Genomic DNA, 17,116 nt, shown 5'->3' with positions numbered 1-17,116 from the left:
CTTTCTGAATAGAGTCATTTTTAAAAAGCACATGAACTCTGTTCACAAAGAAGTGGAGTGCAATGTTTGCCAGAAAGTCTTAAGTAATGCAGAAAAACTGAAAAGACACATGAAACTCGTGCATGACGAAACGAAGCCATTTCAATGTGATTGGCCTGCGTGCAGAAGGAATTTCGAAAACAAATTCAAGTTAGATAATCATATTATGATACGCCACAAGAATAAACTTGCAGTACCAGTTAAAGAAAGAACGGACGGGAGAAATCGCAAGGGCAAAGTTGCAGCTAAAAAAGGAACAAAAATACGTTGTTCTATGTGTAGAAATAAGTATTGTTTGACTGAAGAAACTTTTCAACGACACATGCGTAGTTTTCACGGTAAACCCTTAAAGACTTGTGAAGATCACATGAAAGTGGAACACAACGGAATAAAGATTTTCAAATGTGATATATGTAAGATGACAATGTGTGGTCTGTAAGCCTTTTCATAAATATAACATTGCTTCTGATTGCTATTATTATTCGTTCTAAATCTGGTATTGTATGTAACATACTGATAAGGAAACCCCTCCTACCAGACTATGATCTCGCTCTTAATTGTTATTTGCAGTAGGTTAAGGAAATGTTTGCATTGTATTGTATATTTTTTATTAAACTTGCCCGAAGTCTGTATTGCCTTTTTTTTATTTTATTCCACCAGTCGGCGTTTCCATTTTTGTATGGAAACGTATGAAACGCCAAAATATTTATCACTTTGCTAATGCAATGCGGTCTAGACTATTAAATCTTTGATATTTGTTTGAAAAATGGGTAGATTATCTGTAGATTCTTTTTTTTATTTAAATTTGAAGTTCTTACAATAAAGTGGAAACCGCCTCTTGTTGAGTATGTTATTTTAAAAGTGAATCATCTGAATTTCTTTTTCTATCTTCCATTAATGTTTCTAAATTTGAGGCTGATAAAGAACTTGAAAAGGTGCTCCCATGACTTTTTGCACGTCTGGCTCGCAGGCTAGTCGAATCAGTTGTAGAATAATGTGTTGATAACTTGATGTATGGTGGACCTATAATAAGAAAAAAAAATGTATTAATGCATTTATTCTAACAGTTTAATTTACACGCAAAGCGACATGCACCAAGCGTTAAATCATAATAGTCATTTTGACGCGACGAACGTTTCAGTCGATTAAATCCGCTCCTGCATGTAATTCTGAAAGTACTTGCCTTTAGCTTGGACATTGTTATTTTCTTTCTCTTGGGTTCTGAAGTCGTAGTTTAGTTTACCCGCATATACTTTATTCGTTCCTAGGTATGGATAAAATATTTTGGATACTAAAGTCTCTAACTGGAAATGTCCTTCGTTATTTGGTTCGCGTACCCCTTGTAGAACAAGAAGCATGTGTTTAAAATCATCGACAATTTCAATAGTAGGATCTTCAAGCAAACCTGTAAAATGAATATTACAATGATTTCAATATCCAATGTGGCATTACAATTGGCTATCTGCACGGTAAACAGTGCGGGTAATTTATTATTTTCTATCGGCACAAACTGACCTGCGCGTCAGTTGGTCGTGTTAAAACCTATATTGGTTCTTTTCATGTGACCCCTTAAAGGGGGTCTCTAGTCAATATGGTATATTCAACTTTTAAAATCTGATAAATAATTTGTATATAAAATGTAATTAATGATTAGTGTTTTTGATTTATATTTTAAGTATACATTTTAACGACGTCAATTCAGCTTTTGTATTATTATTTGTTCTGAATAAAAAATACCCGTATGTATTAATGAAAATTGTTTTTTTCTGTAGGTTTACCTTTTATTGCTTCATATCTTGCTAAAACCATGTGATCTCGAAATGCTAATAAGGTTAGCTGTTTGATTGAAAGACCTGGGGACTAATAGAAAATATGTTTAGTCAAGCGCGCTCCTAGCTAGATAGTCGATATATAACCCTCTTGTCGGAGAGGTGGGAACTGTGGAGCCGTGAAATGTGCAAAAAGTCACATTTGTGCAAACAACCACATTTGTGCAAACATTTTACTTTCAAATGTGCAAACAACCACATTTGTGCAAACATTTTACCTTCAAATGTGCAAATCTGTAAAAATGTATAACCTGCAAATGTGCCAACATCACGACGTTAAATGTAAAAACGATCAGTTTTGACGTTAAATGTGCAAAAGGTATTCTACAAATGTGCAAATCATTTATTCAGTCAAATTCCTATTACATTTTATATTTTTGGTTCGTAGGTCTTTCAGAGTAGAAATAACAATAGGAAAAAGAGTCTAATAAAATGTTCAATATCATAACTAATAACTGTATTACGTTTTTATCCCAACGTCATCATGATACCAGTTATCAGTTTATTGATTAGTCGGTAGTTTGATCATCTAGTCAGCCGGTCTAAAAACTCTGTCTACACTATCAAACTTTGTGACAAAACAAATGTGATGTGCCCATATATGGACTTGATGATGTCATATCACTACCATATTTGGGCACATCGCACTTTTTTTATAGTGTAGACGGAGCTTTACTCTATGATGTAGTCACTAGTGGTGGTTTGCTGGTCAGTTGCTCGGTTGGTTGTTCGGTCCGCCAAATTATTAGTTGGTTTATGAATCTTTAGTTGATCGATTGCCTATCGATCAATTAAAAACCTTTAATATTTAATACGTACCCGAACTGGAATGAATATGGCTTGTAGAGTTGGTAGAACTTCTGTATAGAATTTAACCCAAATATCTGCTATAGTGTCGAGCAAGGCATCTTGAATGAAGATAAGATTAGCAGACAAATACATTACAGATTTAATTCTTAGACGGATATTCATATATACATATCAAGCAGAAGGTTCCGGGTTCGAATCTGGGATGGGCCGACTTTTTCTCATTCTCACCGATTTCCTCATCTTATCGTTTAAAATTAATTAATTACATTTCTGTATATCACCGGGCGGTTTAGAATTAATGTTCTATGCCTAATGTGTTTATATTATATATAAATATACTGCATACGCTAATCGCATGTCTTTGGTGATGATACTGTGAATTTCGAATTTCAGACGAATGATATTTGTGTAGCTTAACAATAATAATGATTTAGTTAATGTATGTTACTGCTGCCATAGATAATGCTTACGTTGGAGAGGTTTTACAATTGACGTCGACGGTCAGATAAATGTTATATATAAGCCATTATAGCTATGAAAAACTTTGTATTTAAGTGACTTATTATATACTGGGTACTTGTATAATTGTTGATTTCATTGAATGCTAAAATGAATTACTTCAATGTTACATTAAACATTTGAATGAATATTATCAGTTTAAAAAAACATTTAATGGGTGTATGTGAAGCGCCGCTGATTATGAGCTTTTCATAGAAATGGGCCGCACTATATTAATGTTAATGTTCAAAAGCATTCAAGTTGATAATGGGTATGATTATGCCATCGATGTTTGTATAAAATAATACAGGCTGCATAAAAAAATCATCTTCAGTAAGAAATTAGATTGAAATTGTTAGGCCTAGGCCTATAGATTGTTCGTATGCATGTAGTAACGTCGATCATTATCTGGTGACTTATAATATAAAATATATATATATATATAAATAATATAATTTGCTGATTAAAACTAAAGTTATTGGTAGGCGCCTTTTTAGCTTAAATATGCTTATAGTAGCGTAGGTGAGGATTTACGTATATGAAGAGAAAACAAGTCTAAGTATAACTTAAAGAGTCGTTTATAGTGGGTCATAGGTTATCCAGAGATGTTTGTACGACGTTCTGGTATGTTTGTATATGACTGTCTATCTAAATATTGTTCTATTTTGGAATTATTATTCTGTCAATTTGTCACGATGCTCGGTGTTTCCTTAATCTTTATGTTTACATTGGAATCCCTGCCATAATGAGCTCGCGTCTTTTTCAAGAGTCCCCTTCCTTGCTTAAAAGTTGGTTCCCACAGAGAAACGCAACACAAGGACGACCAATGCCGAATAATCGCCATTAGATTGGTCAAATCACTTTTACGTTGTGTGCGTTACGTTCCTGTTTTGCGTCTCTATAGTGGGAACCACGCATTAGGCGTAACGAATACTGCTGTTAATGTTTGCATGTCAGAAGTGTTCTTTTCGAGTAGTAAACGTATAAAACGGTATATTTGCCAAAATATTTATCTTTTTGCTAATACAGTATTAAGTTAAAATTCCGTCTAAAACCTATACTAGCTGTAGGCTTACCTCCGTTAGTTAATGACTCGTCTATACGTCCAACAAGAATTGTCATACATTTCTTCAGAAGGTTTTTCTGACAGAAAAAAAAACACACCAAGTCTTATTTATAGTACAAAACACACTTTGTTTGTTTGAATAAGAAAAGATTACTTACTCTGTAATATTCACATATAAATTGTCTTATATCGGAATCAAGCACTACACTGAAAAAAATAATATTACGAGAATGTTAACGAAGAAAAAAAATACACAGATTTTTATAAGTGACCATGCAACGGCAAAGGGTAAAACGGGTGTTTTCGTAAGGATATCGTGTCGCGAGGTGCAGGAGGTGCAGCTGTGTAACGCTCTGTCTACACCAGGGAGTTGTAAAATTATTTTACAACTCCCTGGTCTATACTATCACACTTTATGTGACAAAAATGTTATTTCCCCAATGGACACGATGGCATCATATCACTACCATATTTGGCCATATCACTACCATATTTAGGCACATTTTATTGTCAATAGTTTGCTAGTTTAGACAGAGGTTAACTATCAGTATCATCGTTTATTCTTTCTGAACAACATTCAGCAGCAGTGCATTACCGGTACCCATGGAGATATTGACGTCACGATAGAAAATTTAAAATATTATCTCCGTGTTTCAACCCAGTACGCTAAAAATAATGTCACTGTTCTATTTTATGCGATTACGTCATAACTGACGTATAGTATATTATAATAAATACACAACCGTATTACTGCACAGTATTTAAAGCATTAAGCCACGCTGCTATTTATAGTTATAGGTATTTTCTGATGATCCTACCGAATTAAACTAATCTGCTCCTCCAACTGCCCTTGTCTCAATGTTTCGCCTTTGAATACTGAAACAACAGCTCTTTGAACACTGAAAGATACAAAATTATCATAATACGATAATGCAGTGTTCCAAAATGCTCCCTATAGGTTTGAAACTTCTGGTATTGCATGAAAATGATTATGTTTACATACAGTTACATATGATTGTGTCATCATCTTTGAATTTTTTTAAAAGAAATTAGGCTAATATGTTTAGTTGAATTTGTAAGAAAGCTTTGAGCAATGTGATACTATAATGTTTGGTATAAAATCGTTAAATCGTTGCAAAATCTCATTTCCGAGAGAGACAGATACTAAATGAATGACTTAATGTCACATTCTGCTTTCCATATTAAGTTTATAAAACGAGTTCATTTTTTACAGTACTATAATTTTGTGAATACCCCAATTTAAAAAAGTTTTAAACTTGTGAAGTTATCACACTAGCAGTTGAATGCACGCGCATGCGTCTCGTTATTCTCAATCAAATTGCGAAAATCTAAAAACGAACCGATTTTAATGTCGTTTTTATATCGTTATTGCCATGGGTTGAGATGAACATGTCGACTAAGAAGCGGGCTTTGTAAGAAAGCTTTGAGCAATGTGATACTACAATGTTTGGTATAAAATCGTTAAATCGTTGCAAAATCTCATCTCCGAGAGAGACAGATACTAAATGAATGACTTAATGTCACATTCTGCTTTCCATATTAAGTTTATAAAACGAGTTCATTTTTTACAGTACTATAATTTTGTGAATACCCCAATTTAAAAAAGTTTTAAACTTGTGAAGTTTTCACACTAGCAGTTGAATGCACGCGCATGCGTCTCGTTATTCTCAATAAAATTGCGAAAATCTAAAAACGAACCGATTTTAATGTCGTTTTTATATCGTTATTGCCATGGGTTGAGATGAACATGTCGACTAAGAAGCGGGCTTTGTTGGTCCATGATGTTCGTGATTTCTATTATGTCTAAAGCTCTTTTTACACTATCAAACTTTATGTGACAAATGATGCGGCCCATGGATGGGCCGCATCATGGATGTCATATCACTACCATATTTAATCATATCACTACCATATTTAAGCACATCACACTTTTTTGTCAAACTAGTTTGATAGTGTACAGAGATTAAAATGTCTTAGGCTACTCCACACAAATCCATCGGACTAAATACTACTTATTATGCAATCAATGATTTTCCTTGACAAATTCTATTTCCGTTGTTGGTTATGATTTATTTTTATAGAAATAATAATGTTTCACGTGGTCTTTACCTCTTCTCTCTGTTTGTATCAACTATCCTATAAGACCATCGTTACAATGTAAATAAGCTCACCGTGTAGTAATCGAATCGAATTTACTTTTTACTTCATGATCAGATTTCATTTAAGAATAGATACCTAATTAATGTCCATACGTTCATTAGAAATAATACATGCCAACGAGCCTTTTTCAACACGAGTTGATAACACTAACTAGGCTGTAATTATGCATACGTTTAATAATTATACACTCTATAGCTGTATCATACTATACATACTGTTCCATGTTACAGTGTCACATGTCGTCACAACTGTCATAGGAGTCAATGATCTGATTTGTATGTAACTTATGAAAGTTCCATGTTACAGAGTCACAAGTTACAACTGTATCATAGGAGTTATTCTAAAGGTTCGTTTGAAAAATAATATCATTAGTAGGCCCTATCTTTTTATTCATGTGCAACGCGACTCTACAGGTCATGTCGGTCGGTTGGTTGGTCGGTCGGTCGGTCGGTTGGTTAAGCTACAGTATCCTGCAAGTCCATGGCTCGAAAACAACATCATGGTCGAGACGTCAAGAGCTTGTAATATAATACCATTCGTTTGATTGTATTAACTATTTAACATAATATAATGTTTACACCTGCATTCACACAGTATTGAGTACGTATTAATATCTAATTATATGTTGTATAATAGGATATAACAGCCGATCCAGTGTCCGTCCGTGTGCTGATGCTTATCAAGGTTGGCACACCTCGACAAATCTTATCAGAGGTGTAAATCAAGAGAGTTTAAAGTCCAAGTGTTTTGAACAATTATAACAATACTAAAACCATAGGGGAGATTACCAAATTGTTTAAACATAAATAAAAAGAAAATCTAAGTGTTACCTATAAGACGTACCTATCCCATTCATGATTGAATCCTAATCCTAGCAACTGCTGTGTCTTTGTCGTCGCAAACTCAGACTGCTGCAGAATGGGCATCGCCGAATTTCGCCGCCCTGGGTTGTGCCCCCCTCCGTGTTTTGGAGACCGGAACAAATTAATGCTCAAGTCACTAAATGAACTTCCAGAATTTCGTCGCATTTTGATGGCATAACAATACGTTGTTATAAATATGAATATGGTACTTTTCTTCTGTTACCTCGATTACAGCGATGATCTTTATTTTGATAAAGATGTCTTTATTACATGTCAGTAGATGATAATACTGGAAAGTAGGGCCAACCTGCAACCAATCAATACGACAGGTAGCACCTTAATTAAAAGGCTGCAGCTGGAAGTGAATCGCTTAACTCGAGCGTGTATCGCCGGTGTGACGACGGCGAGAACTTACCGATCACGTGTGCTCTTATCTGGTCGATGAATTGAAAATGAACATTGCAGTGATGTAACGTCGGATCTGTTGCCGAAATCCTATCGGTTTTGAATTACGGAATGCAATTATGGTATCACAAAACATTAAACATTATCATTGATGACCTAATTGACTAAAAATGTAAAGAATGAATTGAAACTAAATACAATTATTCGATATATTACAGCATAATGTTAATACCATAACATTATGTACCTTACAATTCTCACTAACTTGGATACTCGTAACCAGGGTTCATTTTCAGGAACTAAATAATGTTATTTCAATTTGTCCTGCTTAATTGAAGCAGTGGGTGTCAGAAAGTTAGAGGAGCTAATGGGGGAGGTATTACTGTAGTTAGCATGTATGCCTGATCATGTGTAGCCTACGGTATCTACTGTACATCATTCATACATAGTATGTCCATATTCTTTCTAGACTTGCATACATTATTGTCTATAAGATAATAAGATAGATATTACAATGTCAAATAGATAATACCATACTATAACATAAGGCGAATTATTTCACATACTGTTGTAATCATTTTGTTAGATCTGAATCTTCAATTGGTAGAATTAATTTTCTCGGAGTGTATGTTAGAAATTTTGATTTTGTAATCCGTACTCTAATCATGGCAGTACTATATACTAAAAGATATCTATACCGTTGCATTATCATTTTAGGATATTGTCTAAATTAATCATAATTATGGATATTTTATGGATTCATAAATTGCTATTTTTACATATGGATACTTTGTGAATAGGTAAATGACGTCATTCATATAATATTATCATTTTTATCTCAAGGCGTAATATCGATGGTTGTATTTTCTATAGGCCTATATATAAAACTTTATTTCGCAAATAAAATGCATAGCAAAAACATACAAAAGGTATAACAATTATGAGCATATAAAATCTAATATAACATGTCAGACCAGCTGACATACAATTTTGAATTCAAAAGCAATTTATCAAACACAGTTTTAACAATCAAATTATTAGACATACTAATACGTAACATAAAACTCTAAATAGACTTACGCAAAAATTCACTTAAACTAGGGATATCAAATTTAACAAACATATAGAAAGCACTACAACAATATTTACTCATATTCAACAACATACGCAAGGAATTATTATAACACACTTTAAGAGAATTAAAAGCTCGCTAAAGCTTGGTTCCCACTAGAACGTAACGCAAGGACGTAAACGCAACGCAAGCGTTTTAACCAATGACAAGCGAAGTTATAGACAGTTAGCAATCACAAGCGAATAAGCCATCGCTTGTGATTGGTCAATTCACTTGCGTTGCGTTACGTCCTTGTGTTGCGTCGCTAGTGGGAACCACGCTTTAGTAAAATTAAACCAAACAGCAGAAATTCATAAATATTTTAAAATATATTTACCGTAGGTCATTTGGACTTTTGTGATACTGTATAAACTTATAGCAATTAATTAGTCCATGGGCCAGGTCCAGTTTTTTGCGAAAGCAGTATCAAATTGTCTGGCCCATGGACTATAAGAAAGGTAACAAACCAATGATAATATGTGATATCAATTATACTGATGATATTGATAATTAAAGAGAATGGTAATAATTATTCTGTTGGGGTTATGTGTAAAATTGTGAACTCACTCTCAAAATGACACAGGGACTTACGTTGAATTTAATTTAACCATTTAATGTGGGAAAATGATTGATATGGTCTTGAATAGGCCTACATTAGGCGGCAGGACTATTCTTTAGTTGGAAATAAAATGATTACTTCGATAAAATTATTTCATGAGAAGAATTACAACAGTTATATCGCCCTCTCTTTATTACAGTCATACGATTTAAATTTGTTAAAAAATTCAAAATATCTAGATTTGAACTCGTCACTTTGACGAGTTAGTTATCCGCAAAGCAAACGCCACGTACACGTACGTTAGAAAATAAAAATTAGATAAATATAGCTATTTTAAATATAATAACAACATTCCAATCCTTTAGATTGCTTGATGCAGAAACATCTTAATCCATGTTTATATGTCACAGTTGTTATTGTTAGTAAAACGTTATATCGCTTCACATCATACAAAATAAAAAAAGGGACGTTTGTCTAATTTACAGTTAAGTTATATTTTTATTATTATTATTATCTGCTGTATTATTATTTTTGTTGTAGGTAAAAGTAGAAAACCCCCTCTACGTCCCCGAAACTGTTTTAACATAGAATTATTACGCAACAACCGGTTGTATTATTACTCTAGGGTGTGTAAAATACAAGCTGTATAAGCAGGGAGTTGTAAAACAACTCCCTGGTATAAGTATAGTCATCAGCTTGAAATGTTTATCGTGCAAGAAATCATGAATAATGCATGAGCCCAATAATATTTTCTATAATTATTATTTATTTAATCAATGTTTAGTGTTTTAATTATTTTAATGTTGTCAATGCAGTAACTGTACACACTTACAGAATAGTCTGTATTCACATCAAACTGAAACAAAATTCAGAGAACATCGATTCATCATTGATTGATCTAAAGCTTTGTCTACACTATCAAAATTCATGTGACAAAAAAAATGTGATGTGCCAATATATGGACACGATGACATCATATCACTACATTTGGACACATCATACTTTTTCGTCAAACTAGTTTGATAGTGCAGTTTCGCCACGCCGAATCAACTTTTAATTCCATGTGAATCTAAGTAAACGAAATTATATACAATATATTAACAATCTCCACCAAACCAAATAGAACATAACATGTATTGTATTTTAAAGAGAATTAAAACATTGATTTTCAAATTTTTCCAGCACTAATGCATTTTGCAATTCTTATGATACTAGGGGAGTTGTAAATATGTCTTGTCACACAATCTTTAGATAAATCAATGTGATTCGTAAGCCTCCATTGTACCTTACTTTACTCACACGGTTGCTTATGTTGTGTTGCGTAAGTCGTTGCGTACTGTATAAAAGATGATATTACAGTAGAGTTGTACGCAATATGCGATACTGTATAAACCCCTTAAATTGACTGATACCGTATTTAAATTCCATAGTTGTGTTTTTTTTCCTACTAATAGGGGAGAGGGGTGCCCAATTTAAAGCTTACTTGCTGCGGCGTCCCTTTTCCACTTATTTCTTTTCTTGAATTAATTATGTTCATTATCGGTTGTATATTTATAGACCTAATGTCTGTATTTTGCTCTATTATTTGTGGAAATAAATATATTTATTATTATTATATTTTATTGTAACTGACTTAAGCAGTTTCTAACGACTTTGTTATGACGTGCCATGAAATTGTACCTCCGCGCAGTTTTTTGTACCAATAATGAATTATAAAATATATTTTGTTGTTGAGTTTTGTTTCATCTGTTTTGAAAATTAGTGGTTTGTAGACCTAGGTGATTTGGAATCTGTTGATGATGTTTGACGAATTTTGAAAGTTGTTTTCGGTTATCAAATTTATAATTGAACAAGAATTTCGTTTGTAATTATCTAATTTGTCGTAATTAGCCAACGCGAATCCGAACTCGATTGTTATAAACGGTAGTAATTGAAAAGTTGCAAAGCGCACTTGTTGGTCAACGGTTGACGTTCCATGGGTCGTCATACCGCGTGGTCACCAAGCTAACGCACCCATGCACCTTTGTAAACAAAAAAGGCGGGTGAAATTCGCGCAGAATATTGTCTCCTATCGTGTATTTGCCCTTTACCCTATCATTAAAAATGGCATTACAAAAATCGAGCCACACATAAGCAAAAACACACCGCATGGCGAGCCTAATAATAGCATAGTTGACGCTGACTATCGAGTTCTCTAGCATAGAGGGGTTGTACACTGACGCAGGTAGACGCCTAATGACCTTAATTGACTGGCCAAATATCGGCGGCTTTGAACACCACCTCCCTGGTTATGATTGAGTTTTGGCAACGGTCTCCAACACCGAGTCGCGTGCGACACTCCGTACTCGACGCTATCGTTCCGTAATTAGTAATCATAGTCCGCGCGTAGAATTTCAGTCGAATCATTTTCAGTAAGCTGTAATTGGATATGTTCGTAAATGTTGTGATTTTCAAGATAATTTTTCCTTGCATGCCTTTGCACTTTCTACTGTGCACGCAGTCGTAGTAACGCCAGGGGCTCCCCGGCTTCAAAAATAGTCTTGTGACCTTGGCGGACCTAAATCTAAGCTAAAGAAACGGATATGGTGTTATGTTTCAGGCAGTTAGTTAGGTAGTATAACGAATTTGAAAGTCAAGGTCAAGGTGGTAATGAAGTATATATAATAAGAAATATAATACACAATTGAATATTGATATGAAAAATGTTGACAGCAACACGAGAACTAGTGTTTCAATCAAACTGATCCAACCTCAAATTTCTAATTTTTCTATTTAGTTTGACGGTAGTCACGGCCTAGTTTCCGCGACCAGTGTTGTCATCGCGGACGCTTCACGTCTTCTTTTCCAGCGGGTTGTCGTGCTGCACTAAGGCCCACAGACTTCGCACTTGATTCGCTTTACCGGTGAGCAAACACTGTATTGAATTTGTCGAATTATCAACGAGCTACCCATGGAGGTATCTCTGCCAACGCAATCCTGTCCGGTGTATGATTAAATTACAACGTAATTTCGTAATTATTATCGCATGTTTCGGGATTGAGAGAGGCAAACTGGCCTGGTATAAGGTTGCTATCTACCGACCGAGTGCTTCAGCGGGAAATGTCGGCTTCCAACGGATTCACTGTTTCTTTGACGTAAAAATCAAGCCAAAGATTCCTCTAGATAATGTAGAAATATTTAAACTAACAAGCTGATGAATGTGGAAGAGACAATCTTCAAACAAAGACTTATATTACGTAAATAAAGATACCTATAAGAAAACGTATAGAATTTTATTCCAGATGTCCACAAAATGGCCTTATTTCCGAATAGCGTCACGAAATGTATACCGAGAATTCAATATATTTACTTCATTCATGGAAACTCAAATGAGTCGAATATTTAAATTGCAATATTCCATATTAAATCATGGAGGAATTATTTAAGTATAATCTTATAAACAAATTCGTCAATGATGTATATTAACATTACGGTATTGTGTAGGTCTATCAACATTGAATAATATTCGTCGACGATCGTTCTATGATGCAAACCGTAGTTATATTCGAAACATAGGCCTACTCAATCATCTTACTATGATATGCATACTGTCTATTAGACATTAGGCATAACTGTATAGACATTTTCTATATTAATATTTCTTTTTGAAATTATTTATTTATTTGTTTCAATACAAATCTGTATTTTATTCACAGCGTAGAAGATAAAAAAACATGAGTTCGCCAAAACCCCGAGTTCGTGAAAAACATAACCTATTTATTAGACTATATAAAAACAATTTAAATATTAAGAATAGCATAGTATTTCGTTCGTGTAAACATAGAGATCCAACCATTATTATTTATATTAGGCCTAATCAATTTAATTAAATAATCAGTGGCATACATACCACTCAATTTATTGAAATGTTTTAAATCTAAAGGATTATTGAATTGAAATATATTTATGTTCACATACAGACAATGTATCATTACAGCGGTATACGGTGGTACACTCCTATTAAATTAAACTTTTAGTTTAACAAACCAAGAACAAGTATTCTTAACCCAATAACTATAACTCATATAAAGTTTATAATAACTAGGGCGAGTATGGTACAGTATGTCAGGCAGCCATCTTGTTGCATATTTGAAACATAGTCTCAGCAGGTATTATGTCACCAAGCGATCTTATAAACAACGCTCAACGGTGTTGCATTATAAAAATTGAATTAATAATTAACTACGAATAGTAGTAGTTAAGAAATTAAAAATACTTGGTTTTGATATTTAAAAAAAAATGAATATAGGCCTAGGCCTACATGATATAATGTAAAAAAATTGAAATATTACATATATTATGTACTTTTTCATTTTGTTAATTGTTATTCTGTCGTTTGGTTTAGCTGCAAAACTCTGTCTATCACAAACGTGACAACAAAATGTGATGTGCCCATATATGATGACGTAATTTCACTACCATATTTGGTCATATAACTACCATACTTGGGCACATCACACTTTTATTGGACTAGTTTGATGGTGTAGACAGAGCTTAACTTGAAGATATCACTGCAATTGTTGGATATAACAATATTTCATTTCAATATAATACTGCGGTACTGTATACATTAAACTATATGTGTGAAATTCAAAATACAGTACAGCTTAATGCATTGCTTGTCATACATGAATTTCAACACAATGAATTTTACATCATAATTTAATTATACATATTTAGTATCAATATTTAAACTCGAAATTGCAGAGTCACGGAACAATTGGCCAAAACTCATCGAATGAGATATTTTTGCCAAATTTGTCAACCTTGAATTAAGGTAGTCTAGGGAAAGCGCCCTGCCCTATTATTAATATACCCAAAAGCTGTCAAAACCTACTAAGCTAGTTATACAGTACATATATTAGGACATTATTCAAAAAGGAAGTTTTCCATTGAAATTTTGCTGAGCCTCTAGGCACAGAGATACCTCAGATTTGCTGCCAGATCACATATCCAATTTCAATTCATTAAAAATGTGGTGTTCCCTCGCACGCACCGCCAGATTCAATATATTTAAAAATGTTATTGAGGATGGTTTTAATTTTTTTTAATAGATTTTTTTGTCCTTAAATTGTTCCATTCTTTGGAGTATAGTAGGCTTAAGGTGTGGTTGAACCACTAACATTTTACGAAGAAAGAACGGACTTTCCTTGAAACCACGTCTTGTACACAATTATCATCGTTATCATTATCGTAATCATCATATATCATCATTCATGATCACCACCGCATTTAATTTTTCTCACAATAAAATACAGAATGTAGAAAAATTACACTGCTATAAAGGTACGCCACACATTAGGCCTATAAATTAGACCTACATAACTAGTATATTTAATTGTAACAAAAAAAATGTTATGTCCCCATGATGGTGTCATATCACTACCATATTTGGGCATACCACTACCATATTTGGGCACATTACTTGTGTACTAGTGTAGACAGAGCTTAACTTGAAGATACTGTTCCTTTCTAAACTATTTTGTTTATCATCTTGTTGTTGTTTCTTACGTTGTTAGGGGTACAGTTGTTAATACTGTATAATCATTATAACCATTATAACCATTGTCATTCTTTTTCATCTCCATCAATTATTATTATCATTAAACATTTGTTAGAAGTGATCACCCACTGACTTGAGTGCTGCATTTTCTAATGTCACCTAATAATGTCTATACATGTCACGTGATGCTTTCAGTAATATCTGATAAGTAGACTCATGACGACATTCTATAATTTTAAATGTAACATCACGTGACCCATGTAAGACGGTACATTTTTCCTCTTTAGAAATTAGACCTTCATTTTGCTGTTAATCTAGTGAAATTGTGCCTCATAATTTTCACTCTGGGACTCATTTAAGCACTGTTATCATTTTGATTGTTGTAGTGATAACATTTAGCCGTTTTAATATTGGAATTGGTATTTTTCGTATCTGCAGATTCAAACACATTATGTTTGAAAGTGTATCCAGGGATGATATTTGCGGCTTTTCTTTATTTTATTGTTCTTTAGAATGCCAAGATTTGTGGTAAACATACATTCTATAAGAAACCACCTTTCGTTCTAAACTCGTTTGGAATTTGAATTAACGTTCTCTTGTAAACTTTCTCAAGTGTTTGTATTATTATTAATTAAAACAACATTGATGAAAAAATAGATAATACATTTTTCATCGAATAATATTGCAACAACAATTGCAGTAAAAACACAAATCAAATATTAGATGAAAATACTTCGAAACATTTATTTCAATAACTGATATTTCAATAATAATTATTTCCAATAATAAGTGTTATTTTCAATAATAAGTATTATTTTTAATAATAAGTATATTATTTTCAATAATTTAACACATTCCGGCGAAGACGTGTGTCGTTTTCATTAAGCAGCGCCCTCTTCAATTTAAGAATATATAAACTTTTTTTACAATACTGACCAATAATCAAGAGTACCACTGATGTACTGTGAACTTACCTCCCTTAATTATTTATTTTTAATGCACTTATTATAAGGTTACAAAGGTCATGTTTAGCTTATGTGTTATACAGTAGGCCTATGTTGAATAGGGGAGATCCGTATATTGCAGTGTTAACATAGATTGACTCTCGTTTATTTAAAGGGAAAATATGCTATGTATTATAAGACGGATGAGCCTTGTATATGGAAGTCCTAAAGAAGGGTTCTACAATAAAATTATTATTACTATTTAGTGAATAAACGAGTAATTAATTCACTATACGATAATGATGCGGTTAAAATGATTTAAAACATTGTGATTTTACTTATGATTAGGCCTACACCGTGGTTGTGCTGCAATATTCGGTGCATTGCGATTCATTGTGTTGATACACAGTCTGTTGTTAAGTTGTTGAAGGATTACCCGAGACAGACTCCATCTAATTGATATTTAATGTTCTTACTTAAGTAAACAGTAAATCAACATATAAATCTAATGAAAATACTTTTAATTAATGATTTTCATTCAACAAACTTTAATGCGGCTATCAAACAGATACATGTACGAAGCTTGTCTTTCACCTTGCAGTAATCAAAATAGCTTTGCACCCGAGGTTTCTCGCCCTCTGGGGAAACATGGCTATAATGAGCAAAACAAACTTTTATTTTATTTGTAATCAAGCGCTAAAAAGCAAACAATCGAAGCAAAATATTTGCCCTGAGGGGATAATCTAAATCCCAGGTATCAAAAATTGCTAACTACTTCCTTTCTAGCATCTGTAGTTTCGTTTAAGGTTAAGTCTTCATTGGCCATTTTACTGTGTTTTCTTTGGATACAATATATCACAAACTTCACCTGAGCCAACACTATGGTGCCTGTGGCAAAATATTGACATTTCCTCCGCTGACGTCTTGCCAATGGGATAGCATCGGCCTACGATGCAAGATGCAAACTAGAAATACTTGTAAATTGAGGTTTAAAACGTAAAAACTCATATAACTATTATTATTATAACTTATTATTTATACCTTAATAATGCTAGATTAACAAATATATTTTTTTGAAAGAGGAAAAGTTTTTTTGTGGACATCACTGAGTGTATTCTTTAAAATAATGTTAAAAAGTTAATTAACAATCGAATAAAGTTAGATAACAGTATTCGACTGGTCACTCTCATCGCAGTGATACTCGAATAAGAGCTACTGATCTGCTCAAAATAGGCAACCGAATGTGCACTAAGCTGTGATATGCCTAAA

At 33.3% G+C, this 17,116-nt stretch overlaps 1 protein-coding gene across 1 annotated transcript; it reads right to left on the bottom strand.

The window, feature by feature from the left end:
• Nucleotides 1-878: 878 nt before the first annotated feature.
• Nucleotides 879-8,269, bottom strand: LOC140039240 (proline-rich protein 5-like). The gene is made up of 9 exons (XM_072084841.1): nt 8,258-8,269; nt 7,702-7,781; nt 5,061-5,141; nt 4,401-4,449; nt 4,253-4,319; nt 2,688-2,776; nt 1,818-1,899; nt 1,223-1,444; nt 879-1,062 (listed from the first exon to the last, which is right to left on the bottom strand). Exons 1-9 carry the CDS (start codon nt 8,267-8,269, stop codon nt 890-892), a joined length of 855 nt encoding a protein of 284 aa, XP_071940942.1. The 3' UTR covers nt 879-889.
• Nucleotides 8,270-17,116: the final 8,847 nt, after the last annotated feature.

Source organism: Antedon mediterranea, chromosome 2 (assembly GCF_964355755.1).
Source record: "Antedon mediterranea chromosome 2, ecAntMedi1.1, whole genome shotgun sequence".
In the NCBI taxonomy this organism is placed as follows: Eukaryota; Metazoa; Echinodermata; class Crinoidea; order Comatulida; family Antedonidae; genus Antedon; species Antedon mediterranea.
The sequence above is the reverse complement of the archived record's forward strand: the minus strand, read 5'-3'. Positions and strand labels throughout refer to the sequence as shown.